At 42.5% G+C, this 16419-nt stretch overlaps 1 protein-coding gene across 5 annotated transcripts in view; it reads left to right on the top strand.

Annotated features, from left to right (window-relative positions):
- The first annotated feature begins 2106 nt into the window (after positions 1–2106).
- The window catches only part of RPS6KA5 (ribosomal protein S6 kinase A5), a 194090-nt gene continuing 179777 nt past the window's right edge, over positions 2107–16419 (top strand). For 2 of the 5 annotated variants that reach the window (XM_047864085.1, XM_047864086.1), the window contains exon 1: positions 2109–2469. In XM_047864085.1, coding sequence (XP_047720041.1) covers positions 2370–2469 — 100 coding nt within the window. In that variant the 5' untranslated portion in view covers positions 2109–2369. Of the gene's footprint in view, positions 2470–2712; positions 2821–16419 lie in introns of those variants that run through there. The other 3 variants (XM_047864087.1, XM_047864081.1, XM_047864083.1) reach the window with 3 other exon arrangements.

Raw genomic sequence — 16419 nt, 5'->3', positions numbered from 1 at the left:
CTGCAAACTATGGCCTGCAGGCCAAATCTAGTTTACTGACTGCTTTTTACAGCCCAAGAGCTAAGAATGGTTTTTACATTTTAAATTGTTGAAAAGAATTAAAAGAAGAGTATATTGTGTCACATGAAAATTATGTGAAATTTAATTGCAGCGTCCTTAAATACAGCTTTATTGGAACATGGCCATACCCATTAGTTGACTTATTGTCTATGGCTTCTTTCACACTGCAATAGCAAAGTTGAGTAGTTGTGAAAGAGACCACTTGGCCCTTTACAGAAAAGGTTTGCTAACCTCAGATCTAATCCATGCTGAGTTTAAAAAGTCACTTCTATGTGAGTTACATCCAAGAGGCCATCTTTAATCCTCCCCTTTTCCTATTCTCAGGTCCACTGCCAGAAATTAGGCCCCATAAATTCTGTGAAAATCAAAAAAGGGACACCTCACTAAAGGGGAGCCTACCACTCCACAGCAAATACAGGAAGAAATTGGCAATTACAGACTCCAATAAGTGAATAGTCAAGAGGAAATAATGGTCAATTACAGGATCCGCTAGGAAAAGCTGTACATTGTATCTCTGATAAGAAATTGACTGTCTCTACAACTCAGCCAATGAGAACCCATCATTACCCTGAACTCTTGCTTTTCTCCAATGGACTTTCCTTCAAAACAACCCCTGCCAACTTCCTCCTTTTCCACTAAAAAAACTCCTCTCCTTTGTTTATTGGACTTGTCTATGATTTTTCCATAGCTTGCACCTCTCAAGTTGCAATTCTCTGATATTCCTAAATAAACCCATTTTGCTGGTAAAATAAATGGATATTTTATTTTATTTTTTTAGGTTAACGGTTCTATCTTTGCCACAGTATTCTTGCCCTGTTATTTTTCTTTTTCTCCAGTCCATCCTTCTCACTGTAACTGAAGCTAACTTCCAAGAGAACAGCTTTGGTATTATAACTACTCTTTGAGACTCCCCAGCCTGGACTACAGTGCAGTACGAAATCCGCACTGCTTAGGATGGTAGTCAAGGTTCTCCATTGTCTTTAAGCACCTTACCTTTTTTAGCTGTTTCTCTTAGGTCATACTTTCACCCAGTCTTATCAATCACTTAACCCACCCTTGCCTTCTCTGCTTTCAGGCTGAACGTCACAGCTCATTTCTGCATGAAATGTCTGCTGCTGGTATTTCTATCTAACCCATCCTTTAATTTGGTTATCTCAAATTCCTTCTTGCCCTAAGAGCTTTCCCTGCTCCCCTACTGAGAATAATTATTGCCATCTGTGCAATTCTCTAACAGTTTGTACCACTGTTTTGTTTCACTCTGCTTTATATTTCCTGTGTATATAATCGGATTGTTTCTCACGCTCTATTGAAAGCTGCTTAGGGGAAGGTATTGTATTCTGTTTTATTAATCTCTGTATCCTTTTGATGACTTGGGAGTATCTTGTACAAAATGGGAATGTCTATCCTTTGCAAACGTCCTCACCGAGAGAGCTGGGATTGTGAATTTTTGCAATGTCTAATAACTACCTGCATTTACGCACAAATTCCACTTAACTTGTACAGGGCACACTAAGGCAAGTAACATCTTTTTTAAGACACGCTGTCTTTCAGCTGGGCACACGTCCGTGGATCGCTGCTGGACCCCTCAGGTGTATCCGCAAACACGTGTGAGAAGCTCTTCCCTCTAGGCCCCTCCTCTGTCCATTGTGATTGGCGGACCAAATGTTCCAATCAGACCTCCCCGCCTCTTTCAGCAATAGCCAATCACAGACTCCAAGCGCCTCCTGACTACTAGACACTGTTTACTAACAGATCGAAGCTGGGGAATAAGGGGTGTGACAGTTCTGGGGAGGTGAGGGAAGGGAAGATCCTGACTGCGCGTGCGCAACAGCGGAAATGGGCGGGGCAGGACCTCAGGTCTCACCAATCAGAGTGGTCGCGTTTCTCCCTCTCCTGCCTCCCCGCCAAGCAACAACAATTCGAGGAGCTGGGCGGGGCGGCCCCCGAAGCATCAGAGAGGATTGCCCAATGGGAGCCGGCGTTCACAGATGCGCGCGCCCTGTGCCCAATAAGCGATGGCGGCTAGAATGGCTTCTCTACCTTGCTGACTGTGGGCGGAGCGGCCAGGAGGAGGAGGCGGCGGTGCAGGGGGCGGTTTGGTTGCGCGGTACTAGCGGTGCCCGCCGAAGGGGGAGGAGGCGGAGGAGCGAGCCGTGCGGCCAGAGCGGGAAAGAGACTCGTCGCTGCGTCCGAGTTCTGGAGCCGCCGCATCCCGGCTCCCGGAGCTGCAGCGCGAGCCGTGAGGGGCCGGGCGTCCGTTGTCTCCCGGGTTCCCGCGTAGGACCCCGCGGGATCGGAAAAGGGAGAAGATGGAGGAGGGCGGCAGCGGCGGCGGCGCCGCGGGGACCAGCGGGGACGGCGGCGCCGGGGGAGAGCAGCTCCTCACTGTCAAGCACGAGCTGCGGACGGGTGAGCGACCCCGCCCTCTGGCGGCCGGGCCCGGCGCGGGGGCGCGCCCTGAGGGCACGCGGGTGCCCGCACGGGCCGGGGGCGCGGGGCCGGGCAGTGGGCGTGGGGGGCGGGCCCGGGGCGGGGCCTCGCGGGCGGGGCGGGAGCCCGGGGTCCCTGAAGGTGGCGGCGACCCTGAGGGGGGCGCGGGCCGAAAGTTTTCCCCAGCCCGGGAATGAGCGGCGGGCGCGGGGCGTTGGGGCCGGCGGAGCGGCGGACTGCTGCCTGTTGGCACTCATCTCTGAGGATGTCTTCGCGCCCCCTTCCCTCGCAGGTGACAGATCTGTCACTGCATCCTGTCCGGGGCGAAAGGTGCGCCTTCCTGAGTGTGGGGTGAACGACGGTGTGTTTGGGAGCCTGAGTCGCTTCTCCTCCCCTCCTGTCCTTCCCTAACGGTGGTCCCGGTGGGGGTTTGTGGAACCATCCCCTAAGCCCCGGGGTCCTGTACAGAGTAAAGGGTGGCTGTTCCTGGGGTGTTTCACGAGTCCAGTGTCTTGTGAGGTAGATAGGGATCGCGGGCTTTCAGGATCTGAGTGCTTTTATTTGCAGTTATCATGAAATACTATACTTGGCCTTGAAGTCTTTCAAAGGTCGCTTGCGAAGAAGGTTCTGTAAATTTAAAGCTCTAAGTAGAAGCGACTAACCAGCCTGGTTTAAGCGCTCACGTTGTAATGTTCTAACATTTGAGATCACTTGAGTTGTCCCAAGCTTCATACTTGTGAGATTACTTTATTCGTTGTGTGGGTCCGAGTGGCTCATTTTGGAAAATGGTTATTTTGACTAATCACGACAGTTTGGGTTTAGATTTGTGGAGCCCGGTCTCGTGTTAGAGATACTTTTTCATTCCTGGACAATACATTTTAATACATTTAACGAGCTCGTTATTACTATTAAATGTTCTCGTGAGCATTTATTAAGGTTTATGATTCAGTTTCTTTGGCATATAAAGATGTAGATACAGAGCTTATACAGCAGATATCAGGTGCATACCTGGTACACCTCGTTACCATTTTGAACAGACTGTAAAGCTAACATCTGTCACCTGTTCTTTCAGTTTTTGTTATTTCTAAGGAGATTGCTGGTTAGCATTCCACTGCGTGCCAGTGTGGTGACTTAATTGAAGAGGGATGTCAAATGCATGTTTACTTATTTCAACATTTTTGAACTTTTTTTTTTTTTTTGCCATTGTGAATTTCTTATGTATCCTGAGCTGGTTACCCCAAATCTTTTTGAATTCCTAACATAACCTGTGTGGGTTTGGTTGGTTTGTTTTCTCTCTCTCAATTTAATAGACAACTTATGTTTTGAAAGAGCCATGAAGTCAGTTTTTTTTTTTCAGTAAACATTTATTCAGTATTAAAATCTGATTTGTGCCAGCAGGCTCAGTATCAGGTGCTTTCTGGTGTGGAGATTTTGAATTTCTTTCCTTCTTTCTTTTTTTTTTTTTTTTTTTAAATCTTATGTAACAATTCACTGATTTATATATGTAGAATTATGCTGTATCACAAAAGCTACATACACTCCTCAGCTGTTGGCCATGGTGCAACAAGAAGCTTTTTGCTAAGTGACCAGAGAGCAACCTATTTGTTATTAGCAGTAGACCAACTGCTCAGTTTCTGGGTTTTGCAAACAATGCTAGTTTATAGAAAACAGTGAGTGCTGCTTTACTTCTCCTTCTCTGCTAATCCCGTGAATCATCACCTTCAAGTTTGCATTTTAGAAATTGTTCTGATAGATGGTGAGATTATCCTGAATTCATTAGTACTGTTAACTGTCAAAGGAAATGAACAGTCATTTTGATTTACTGCTGAACACTGGAACAACTGACCGGATATAGTGGTCAAAAATAGTGTTAAAATATAACTTTGAAGATTTGCTCATCTATAGCCAACTGCATCCTTGTCAGCACATGATGCTATAATAGGCATCAAAGTAATTTGATCTGATGTGGTCCTTTGCTTCTCACAACGTGGACAAGCATTATAGCCGTATCAAGTGAGCAGCTGGTGACTGTCCATTTGTGTCCAACACCATGTTGTATGCTGTAGAATGAATGAAAAGGCAATGAAAGTCACATGGAAAGCGTTCCACTTGTGTAGACATGGAAGGTGTTCCAGTTGTGTAGATTGAGTGGCCTGGTATACGTGGACATGGGATCGGAAGACTTAATTCTGAATCCTAGCTCTGCCGCTTACTTGCTTGGGCAAGTCACTTCAACTCTTTCGAACTCACTTCTCTCATCTACGAAATGGGAGAATTGAATGAGACCCTGCTGAAAAAGTGCTAAGCAGTTTGCTTGGCACATGTGAGACACTCCGGAGATGTTGGTTGCATGTAAATCTGAAAATCATTTAATGATAGTATCTTCTCTTAAAGTGTGCACATTAGTCCCATGTAACCAAGAAAATAAATCACTTATTTGGTGCTTAGCCTATGTCACATTTCTGGCTCTCCTCTTTTTCTGGGTATATTTTGCCTTCTGAAGTAGAGTGGAAACTCCCCATGATCCCTGCTACTGCTTAGCAGCCTGTGTGTATCACTTCAGTAACATTTAACACACAGCGCTGTAATAATGGATTTACTTGTCTGTGCTAGACTGTAGGGTTCTTGAGGGCAGACACCGTGTCCTTTGTCCATTTTCAGCCCCTGGTGTATGGTATGGATTCAAATATTTGTTGAATGAATTCGTTGAGTAGATGAGAATCCAGGACCAAGCAACAACCAATAGTTGATTGTATTTCCCAGTATCTTGTAAATGTTAAGTGGTTGATAAATTGATGGCATTAATTATAAACACTGAAGAATGGAGTAAATGATTGCTTGAATCAGTTAAGCATTTCTTGTCACTTTCTGTTTTCTAGGCTAAATGGCACTGGTGATACCAAAAATGATAAGCAAATGTTTTGCGCTCTAATAGGGGAGGAGACCATGTGGACCAGTAATTAGGATATATTGTCATAATCACAACAACAGAGGGATATACAGAGTATAAAAGTAGCAAAGAAAAGGTTAGGACCTTTAGGCTTCAAATAATCAAATCTCTCTGTCGAGCAGCAACAACAACAAAAAAAGAGGGAGGGATTATTGGAAGGATATTGGATTATTTTACCCACTCATTTATTCAATAAATATTTCATTACCTCTTACGTCCTGAGTGCTGGTTTAGATGGTGGGGTTACAAGATAGATATGGTCTTGCCATTGGAAGGGCAGAGTCGCGTCAAAAATCCCTTGAGCCAGAGACATATGTTGTTTGTACTCCCTCCATCTTGAATATTTGCTTGTTTCTTAGAAAAAAAGCTTTTTAAAATGTTTATTTATTTTTGAGAGAGAGAGAGAGAGAGAGAGACAGAGAGAGACAGAGCATGAGTGGGGGAGGGGCAGAGAGAGAGGGAGACACAGAATCTGAAGCAGGCTCCAGGCTCTGAGTTGTCAGCACAGAGCTGGATGCGGGGCTCAAACTCACAAACTGTGAGACCATGACCAGAGCTGAGGTTGGACACTTAACCGACTGAGCCATCCAGGCACCCCAAATCTCTGCTTGTTTTTATGTGAAGGCTTCCTTCTTATCCATTGCTGTCTACCTTTTCCCACACAGGAAAGATCATTGTTGCTGACAGACCCCAAGTTTTACATCTTACAGCCGTCGGTATTGGAGAGATACTGCCTTTTTCACAATTTCAGGAATAAAAATTTCAAGGAAGGACCTTATTGACCTGGCTTGGGTCAGATGCCCATTTTCAGATCATTCAGTGAAGGCCAGGGAATGGGATCATGACTGACTAACATGACAGCTACTGTAGTGAACATGTGGATGGGGGTGAAACCAAACTCTTAGAAGAGGAAGGGTTGCTGGGAAGACATTTCTTCAGATGTCCTGCATTAAGAGAGAGAGCCCAACACTAAAGAGAGGGTCAAGGAAGGGATATTAGTTACCTATTGCCGTGTCACAAATTACCCCAAAACTTAGTGGCTTAAAACAACATGATTTCAGTGAGTCAGAGATCTAGGAGTTGCTTAGCTTGATGGTTCTGACTCAAGATCTCTCATGAGATTGTAGTCAAGATGTTGACCAGGACTGCAGTCACCTGAAGACTTGTCTGGGACTGTAGGGTCCTCTTATGAGGCATCTCTCTCTCATGTTGGCAGGATGCCTCACTTCCTTGCCATGGGGACCTCTCCATACTGCTATTTGAATGTCCTTATGATATGACAGCTGGCTTCCCCAGAACAAGCAATTGGAGAAAAAGAACAAGGTGGAGGCTGCAGTATTTATTAAACAGAGCTTTTGAAATATAATTTACATACCATAAAATACACTTGTTTTAATTGTACAATTTAGTGAATTTTAGTATATTTATAGAGTTCTGCAGCCATCATCACAATCTAATTTTAGAACATTTCCATCGCCCTGAAAAGAAACATCTTGCCCATTTTTATCAGCCACTCCGCATTTTCACCACCCATTCCCAACCCTAGGCAACTGCTAATTCTACTTTCTGCCTCTGTACATTTGCCTAGGACAGTTCATGTAATAGATTTTTACAATACGTAGCCTTTATTGCTGGCTTCTTTCACTGAATGTAGTGTTTTCAAGATTCATCCATGTTACAGCACGTATCTGCCCTTTATTTTTTTTAATTGACAGATACCATTCCATTATATGGATATGCCATATTTTGTTTATCTGTTCATTAGTTGACTGACATTTGGGTTGTTTTCACCTTTTGGCTATTGTGCATAATGGTGCTATGTACATTTGTGTACAACTTTTTGTGTGTGGATCTATGTTTTTGTTTCTTTTGTGTACATTCCAAGAGTAAAATTACTGGATCCCATGGTAGGTCTGTGTTTAACTTTGTGTTTTCCAAAGTGGCTTTACCACTTTATGGTCCCAGTAGCAATGTACAGGGCTCCAGTTAACATCCTTGTTAACACTTGTGATTATCATTTTGCTTGTGGCCATCCTAGTAAGAGGCGGTATCTCACCGTGGTTTGGATTTGTGTTTCCCTAATGGTTAATGATGTTAACCATCTTTTCATGTGATCGTGGGCCAGTTGGATATGTTGAGAGAAATATTTGTCTCTTCAGATCCTTTGCCCATTTTTTAATTGGTTAATTTGTCTTTTTATTATTGAAATGTGAATCTTTATGTATTCTTAATATAAGTCTCTTACCAGATATGTTCTCCCATGAAGTGGGTTGTCATTTTGTTTTTATTTTTGATGGCATCCTTCTAGGCACAAAAGCCTTTAATTTTGGTGAAGTCCAATTTATCTTTTTTGTTTCTTGTGCTTTTGGTATTGTATCTAAGAAACCATAGACTAATCCAACGTTCAAGAAGATTTATACCTATTTTCTTCTAAGAGTTTTATGGTCTTAGCTGTTGTATTTGGGTTTTTGATCCATTTGTTGAAAGACTATTCTTTCCCATTTTATTGTCTTTCCACCCTTGTGGAAAATCAATTGACCATAGATGTATGGATTTATTTCTAGACTCTCTTTCCTTATGCCAGTACCACATTGTGCTGACTGTTGTAACTTTTTAGTGAGTTTTGATCTTGGGAAGTGTGAGTCCTCCAATCTTGTTTTTCTTTTTCCAAATGGTTTTAGCTATTCTGGGTCCCATGAAGAACCGTATGAATTTTAGGATTAGCCTGTCAAATTTTGCAAAGTCGTCCACTGGCATTCTGTTAGAGATCACATTGAGCCTATAGGTCAGTTTTAGGAGTATTTCCATCTTAGCATAGTAAGTCTTCTGATCCATGAACATGGAAGGTTTTTCCATTTATTTAGATCTCCTTTCATTTAACAACATTTTGTAGTTTTCAGAGTATAAGTTTGTATGTTTTTGTTAACTTTGTTCCTAAATATTTTATTCTTTTTGACGTTATTGTAAAAGGAATTGTTTTCTTACTTATTTCAATTTCTGTTCATTGTAAGTATGTAGAGATATAATTTATTTCTGTATATTGATCTTGTATCCTGCAACTGAACTAGTTTATTAGTTCTAATAGTTTTTTAGTGGATGTCTTAGGATTTTCTACCTATAAGATCGTGTCATCTGCAAGTAGAGATGGTTTTACTTCTTCCTTTTCAATGTACATGCCTATTATTATTATTATTATTATTATTATTTGCTTAATTCCCCAGGCTAGAACCTCTAGTATGATATGTTCAGTAGAATTGGTGAGAGTACACATCCTTGTCTTGTTCCTGATCTTAGGGGGGAAGATTTAGTTTTTTACCATCTTTCACCATTATGTATGAGGTCAGCCACAGGTGTTTCATAGATGCCCTGTATGAAGTTGAGGAAGTTCCCTTCTTTTCCTAGTCTATTTGGATGGTTTTTTTGTTTGTTTTTTTGTTTTTTGATCATGAAAAGGCATTGGATTTTGTGAGATGCTTATTCTGCACCTATGCAGATGGTCATGTGGTGTTTGTTTTTTGTTTTATTGGTGTGGTATATTACATTAATTAATTCGGAGGTGTTAAGCCAATCCTGCATTCCTGGGATAAATCTCACTTGGTCCTCAGTCCTTAAGTCAAGAGGGATTCAAGTATATCTTGGGCAGAAAAGCCTTCTCCGGTGGCAAGTCTCCTGTCGTATCAGACCCAACATTAATCTTCTACTCCAGAGCAAGAAAGAATCTTGAAACCTCAGCTTCCTGGAGACATAAGTGGTTTGGTCGGCAGGATTGAATTCTTCCTGTGAAAAAGAAGCTGATGCTTGGTGAAAACCCCTCTCGGGAAAAATCTAACATAATAACATCATGTGTTGATTGAAACTTCACAATTAAATCCACCATGGAGAGATGTCAGTCCCAGAATGCAGTGGGAGGGAGGGGTTGTCACAGTTATTTCCTTTGAGCTCCCATAATGATTTACAGATCTCTTTATGCACCTCCAAGGTGTGAGCACTCCTACATTCCTCTGGTTTGTGAAGGCAGATGAATAAGGTCTGAAATAGAATCTTGCCCTCATTATGTTTGTCCCTAGCAATGTCCCTTTGGGTTCAGCTACAGTTGTTCCTCCAAAAATCAAGTGAGCTCTCTGGGCTTAATACCTTCCTAAAGTATTGAGTGAGCTGATGATCTCACTTTTTTTTTTTTTTTTAACATTCAGTAGGCATTCTCCCCTGTGACTGCAGACAGAATAGGGAGGTAAAATTCCCAATTTTTAGTACAGTACTTGGTATTGCAGTTACTTTATTTCACACTCAAGTTTTTGTGTAGGTGTGCTTCTTTTTATAACCAGTGTGTTCCTGACAAAAAATTGTGTAAATAATATTTTTGTATATCAAACTATTTAGGATATAGAAGGTGAACTTGCTACTTAAAAGAATTCTGAGGTTAATTCTTGAATTAAAACTTTTTGATTGGAGCGCCTGGGTGGCTTAGTCGGTTGAGCATCTGACTTCAGCTCAGGTCATGATCTCACAGTTTGTGAGTTCGAGTCCCACATCAGGCTCACCGCTGTCAGTGCAGAGCCTGCTTCGGATCATCTCTCCCCCTCTCTGTTTGCCCCTTTCCTGCTTGTGCTCTTTATCAAAACTAAATAAAAATTAAAAAAAAACCCTTTTGATTAAGTTCTCCATTGGTAAGCTTTACCATTACTTTGTAGATTTGGCCTTACGTTGCTGTTTTCTGACATCATCCTCACAATTTAGGTAGGTGCAAATAGGTAAATGGTGGAGTCTTGTGTGGCAGGCTGAATAAAGACACCCCAAGTCCTCCAAGGTGTCCATGCCCTAACCTGTAACCTATGAGTGTTTCCTTACAAAGCCAAGAAACCCTGCAGGTGAGATTATCCCAGATTATCCAAGTGGGCCTCATGCAATCACAGGGTCCTTATAAGAGGGAGACAGAAGGGTCAGAGTCAGAGAAGGGGATGTGACTGTGGAAGCAGAGCTTGAAGTGATGCCATTGCTGAAAGGGGCCCATGAGCCAAGGAATGTGGGCAGCTCTCCTGTCACCTTGATTTTAGCTCTGTAAGATCCAGTTTCAGACTTCTGATCTCCAGAACTCTAAGAAGACAAGTTTGGGTTGTTAATAAACCATGAAGTTTAGGGGTTGTTTTTCTTTCTCTTTTTACAGCAATAATAGGAAACTATTAAACCTTGCTTAAGATTGGGTGAGCCAAGAGATAATTTTGCCCCAAGCCTGGATAACTGGGTATGATAACAATGTGAAGCAGGCAGTTATTGAAGCAACTATTTTAGTAGAAAATGGTAACAAGTGTTTTTCTTAGTAGAAGCAGAGTGGTGTCCTCTCTAAGGAATCCCCAAGAAGACATTCCTTTCTGATGTTAGTACCAACCCTAGCTGAACTGCTTTTGACCAGCTGTTCTGTTTTTCCTAGGAACGCTGTGAAATGGGTCCCTCTTTTATGAAGTTAGTGCTAGAAAGCTTCACAACTCAAGCCTGTATCGCATAAAATTGTGGTCTGGCATGCATCTTTAAGTCTCTTTCTAGTATCATTTTTTTGTCTCTAATCTGCCTTCTTTTTCTGTTTTCGTTCTTATGCTTTAGTTCATCCAAGTAATTTGCCTTGAATCTTTTCTAGGCCAGAGGAAGGATTAGGTAAATATGTAATTAAATGCATTTATATTCAAACACATACAAACAAAGCATAAATAATATTGGCAATATGGGAAGATACTTGACTTTCTCCTCAGTGTTTTGCTTCTTAAATAAAATCTTTGTCATATGGTGTTCATGCTATTTTTATATTTCTCCTAAAAGAAAAAAAGTGAGGTCTTTATTAACTAATAGCACTTTTGTTTTTTTATACAAATGATAAAAATGAGAGAAATAATGAGAAATTAATCAAATAGAGGCATACTTTTAAAAATGAATTCTGTTGGCAGAAGGGTGGAGAGCATACACAGGGCTGTCTTTGTACCGGGCAGTTTTCTACATTAGTGGAATATCCCTTCATCAACTGGAAAATTCAGTCAACTGAAGCACTCTGTCCTCTGACCACATCAATACTGGAGTGGAATTATATGTTTTTCCTAAGGGAGAAACTATTCAAAATATGCAATAAGGATAATGTTGCACCTCAGATCTAAATATGATGCTGCCTTAAGAGGGCATGAATGCTGAATCCTAGCAGAATTGCAGTGACACTTTCCTGTGAACTTGCCCCCATAAGTCCTTTGTATTTGTATCATCTGTTCGTAAGGAGGCATTATAATTACGGCTGGATTAGGGCAAATCTATGGTACACACACAAATCAAACTCATCACCTAATTTTGCCATGTATAAGTTGGGCAAAACAGCCACAGTTTTATTCATTCATTAAGGACTGTTGAATTCCTACAGTGCGTCTGGCACTGTACCAAATGCTGGGTTTTAGCAAGGAACAAACTGTATGGCTCCTGCCCTCACTGAGCCATAGCTGAGAGAAAGACCTTAAATACACAATCATACAACCAGCCATATGATTGCAATTGTGATAACTCTGTGAAGAAATACAGGGTCCTGGGGTGCCTGGGTGGCTTAGTTGGTTAAGCGTTGGACACTTGATTTTGGCTCAGGTCGTGAGCTTGCGGTTTGTGGGATCGAGCTCTGCGTTGGGCTCTGTGCAGATGGTGCAGAGCCTGCTTGGGATTCTCCCCCTCTCTCTCTGTCCCTCCCTGCTCTCACTCTCTCTCTCTCAAAATAAATAAATATTAAAAAAAAAAAGATACAGGGTTCTGTGAGACAGTCTGACAGGAGGGCCTGGCATCACGTTAGGGGTGAGAGAAGGCTTCCGTGAAGTGGTGACATTCAGCCGAGGCCCTGGCCATCACAGGGTGGTGGGTCGGGGGAAGTGACACAGATGGTCCTAATGTGGGACATGGTTTGGCACACCAGGGTTACTGGAAGACAGGCCTCTGTGCCTCGGACATCATATCCAAGCAGGTGAGTCACAGGAAATGAGGCTGAAAAGCTGGCCAGAGCCATTTTGTGCAGGGATTTGAAGGTTATGATGAGGTGTTCAGGTGTTACCCTGAGTGCAGCATGAGGCCGTGAAGGATTTTTCTGAGATTAGTTTTGCACTGTAAAAAATGGCTCCCGCTCTTGTGAGGAGAATAGGCAGGAAGATTGCATGAAGGGAAACTAGTTAAGTGCTGTTGCAGAAGTTCAGATGGAACGTACAGTTTGGATTAGGTAACAGATTAAGAATTGTGAATATGTTTGCGACGTATTTAGGAGATAGAATCGCAGCAGAACTTAGTGTTGTTTTCATAGAGGGTTTTCTGGCTGGAACAAACGTGTGTTTGAAGGTGCTCTTTGTTCAGATGGTGTATTAATTTTCCATTGTTGCATAACAAATTACCACAAATATAGGAATCATAATAACACCCATTTATTAGCTCATAGTTCGGTGGGTTAAAAGTCCTCCCTCCTAGCATGGCTGAAGTCAAGGTAGTAGCCATACTACTCTTGTCTGGAGGCTCTGGGTAAAAATCCACTTCCAAGCTCGTTCTTGTAGTTGGCAGATTTTAGTTCCTGTAGTTGTTGGCCTGAGGTCCCAGCTTCCTCGCTGGCAGTGAGCCGGGGGCCTCTGTCAGCTGGTAGAAGCCATCTGCATTCTTTCTCATTTGGCCCTCCATCTTTAGGCAACGGAAAGTCTTTGACTCCCTGACTTTTAGATCTTCTTCTGTGATCTCTAGGCCCGTGTGATTAGGTCAGTTCTACCTAGTTACTCTGCTCATCATAAGGCCAACTGATTTGGGACCTTAGTTACATCTGCAAAAATCCTTTATTGCAAGGGTGTTACCAGATTCATTCATTCAAGGGGCAGGAGATCGTGCAGAGCCTCATGACGGGCTCATCTTAGATCTCTGCCTTAGAACTCACAGATGGTAAATCATATATGGGAGTGGGCAGAAAAGATAGGATCCAGTTTTACGTGGATCAAAGCAAGTTTGAGATATGTTTGACATATTCTAATGAACATACATGGTAAGAGTAATCACGGGTAATGAAAGCTTGCTGTGTGCCACCTAGTAGGTAGGTGCTTTCATTGACTCATTTAATCCACACCATAACCTTATGAAGTGAGTGCTATTACTATTCCAGTTTTCCAGACGGGGAGGCTGAGTCTTAGAGAGGTTCCCTGACCTGTTCAGGGTTACCCAGGAAGTAAGTAGAAGAACTAGTTTTGAAACCCAGGCAGTCTGGCCCAAGTCCCATCTAAATCACCGTGCTTTAGTTCTTTAGTAAGGTGTGGGTCTGAAGCTTGGGAAAGATGTTTGTGCTGCAGGCAGTGATCCTAGCATCGGTGGCATTTAGGTGACATTGAAGGCCCAGGGGGAGATGGGATCAAATTAGGAGAAACTGTAGAATCGAGAGAGGAAGAGGACTCAGAAGCAAGCCCTGAACAACTCGACAGTTCAGAGGATGTGTAGAAAAGGAGGTGCTACCAAGGGGCACTGAGGGGAAACAGCCAGAAGAAAAGCCAAGAAAGAACCTTGTGGAAGCCCAGGTGGAATGGTGCTTCATGGGCACATGTCCAGTCCGACTGCTCAACTCACCACCTTATCTAGAGTGGCCATGGCCTCGAGTTGGCAGGAGAAGCCAGAGAAGATGGGCTGAGGGAATGGTTGCAAGGGGAAACAACTTTGAGAGACTTGGTTCTGGAGGGGATTAGAGAGAGGGACTTAGCCAGACAGAACCTGGGGGTTCGAGGTGGGTATTTCTGGTTATTTTAATGTGAGTGGTGTTAGAACATGCTAGATACCACGAGTCTGAATCCATTACAGAGAGAGAGAGAGAGAGAGAGATTGAGATCAAAACTCCACAAGTGCAAGCAGATAGCTGACAGCAGCAGGGTCCCTTAGAGGAAGGGGACATGAAGTGGGAGCAGAGATTGGCCTCTGATGAGAGAATGCCACCGCTTCTAGGATAATACAAGGGAAGAGGGAGAGGATACAGGTGCATTTGTTGATTTAGTGGCAGGAAGACATGGGAGTTTTGAGCTCTTGTATTTTTTTTTCCCTCTATGAATTGTGAAGCAAAGGCAATTCTGTATTCAACAAGAGAAAAAGAACTTCATCGTTTAAAAAAAAAAATTGTTACTCTGGTCTTTTAAAAATTCTTAGATCTAGAAAAACACCCAGAAAGTTGACACAGAATGTGCCCGCTATAAGATGAAAGTTTACAGAACGTTGTGGAACCGCTTGTGGAAAAGAGGTTTTCAGGCGTAGCCATTGAAATGCTTCTGTGCTCTCCCAGAGGTCAGTTCTCTGAACATGTTCTCTGGATCATGCCAAAATTCTTAGTAAGCATAATGTTCTTTTTCTTCTTTTTGAAGTGTTTTATATTTAGTTCACTTCTTCTAAGTTAAATTTATTTGGTACGCGTATTGGAAAAAAAGCTGTTTGTTACTGCTTTATAAGCATTTTGTTTTCTTATTGACTCCATTTTCATGCTGGCCCAATCGTGCCATTCCAAAATCAGCTGGATAAGTAAACATGACTGTTTTATACACCAAAAGTACAGTGAGTCTTCAAGGTAAGTGACCCTGGCAGTAAGAGAAAAGTGGGCAGCATTGTCTTAAAGTACACAGATATTAAATATAACTTTGTTCTGCCTCCAGCAGAACGCTGTCCAGAGACATGGTTGGAGGCCCAACCACAAATCTAAACAGCTTCAGAATAGCTTACCACCTGGCAGTTAAAAGGAACCTGATGTGCTAACTATTTAGCGTATTTTCCGGCTCTCATATATTCCCTAGAACTGGGCTAATTGGACCCTGCTGACAGAGGTTAAAGATTCTAGATTTCAGAGTTATGTATGTGCTGGCAATACTGCGCTGGACACACAGAGCTTATCTGATAAATTGTTTCATAAATAATTTAGTTCCCCCTGACACAAAGAAAAAAAGAACTAAAACAGCAGAGGAAGATTTGTTTCTCACTGCATACAATTGTCACCTTTTGACTGAAACTAAAATTAATCCAAGAAGCTTATGTTTTTGTAGTGTTGAATAAGAAAAAGCAAGGTTTCATAAGAAAAGTTATTTTATAACTTTATTAGGTTGGTCTCAGCAAATTAGATGCTAAATACATATTTCCTAGTTGGCATATTAAAAATAAAGCCAAGCATATTAAATAAAGATGATTGAGTCAGATCGTGCTCTCACACCTCTTTCTGAAATCTTCCACTTCCTCAGAGAACTTACTCCCATTTTCTCCCTCCCCTTTCCCTCATCCTCAAACTCTCCTTCCCACGAACACATTTGAATCGTCTTGTTAAGAAAAAAAAAAAATCTTCTGTGGCCTTCGAGTCTTTGCTGTCGTTCTCTGTTCCACCAGTTTTTGAAAGAGCAGTTTGTACAGCTGTTTCTACTTTGTTATCTCCCGTTCATTCTTTGATGTGCTGTAGCAGAGGGCTTCTGTCCCAATCTGTCCAGCATGACGGTACCCTCTGAAGTCACCAAGGTTTCCCTGTTTTCCTGATCCGGTGGAAATGTCTGTTTTACTTAACCTCTTTCAGAGCACCTGGTGCTCAGGTGCTGGCACTGTCTTCCCTTCACCCAGGGACGCTGTGCCCTTCCTCCTGGTTCTTTTTCCCTGGCCTCCATCGCTGTGCGTGTCTCGTAAATATTGGTAATCCATCGTCAGCCCTCTTTTCTTGTAAATATGCATTCTGTTTCTGGGAAATCAGTCATCGTCGTGGCCTGAACTACTATCCAAGTCTATTTTCAGCATGGCTGTCTTCATTGAGTTTCTGATCAGTTATTCCCAACTGCCTACTGAACAGAAAACGGGCAGGCAGCCCACAGGTACCTTACACTCTCAAGTTGAATAATGCTTCTTCCTCCAGCTTTCCATGTTGTATTTCGTGGGACTGTCATTCTCCATCCCTCCAGGACCCTAGCTAGAACCATCCTGGACTTCCTCCTCTACCTTACGTT

Source organism: Prionailurus viverrinus, chromosome B3, assembly GCF_022837055.1.
Source record: "Prionailurus viverrinus isolate Anna chromosome B3, UM_Priviv_1.0, whole genome shotgun sequence".
Taxonomy (NCBI): domain Eukaryota; kingdom Metazoa; phylum Chordata; class Mammalia; order Carnivora; family Felidae; genus Prionailurus; species Prionailurus viverrinus.
This window is presented reverse-complemented; position numbering and strand designations above follow the sequence as displayed.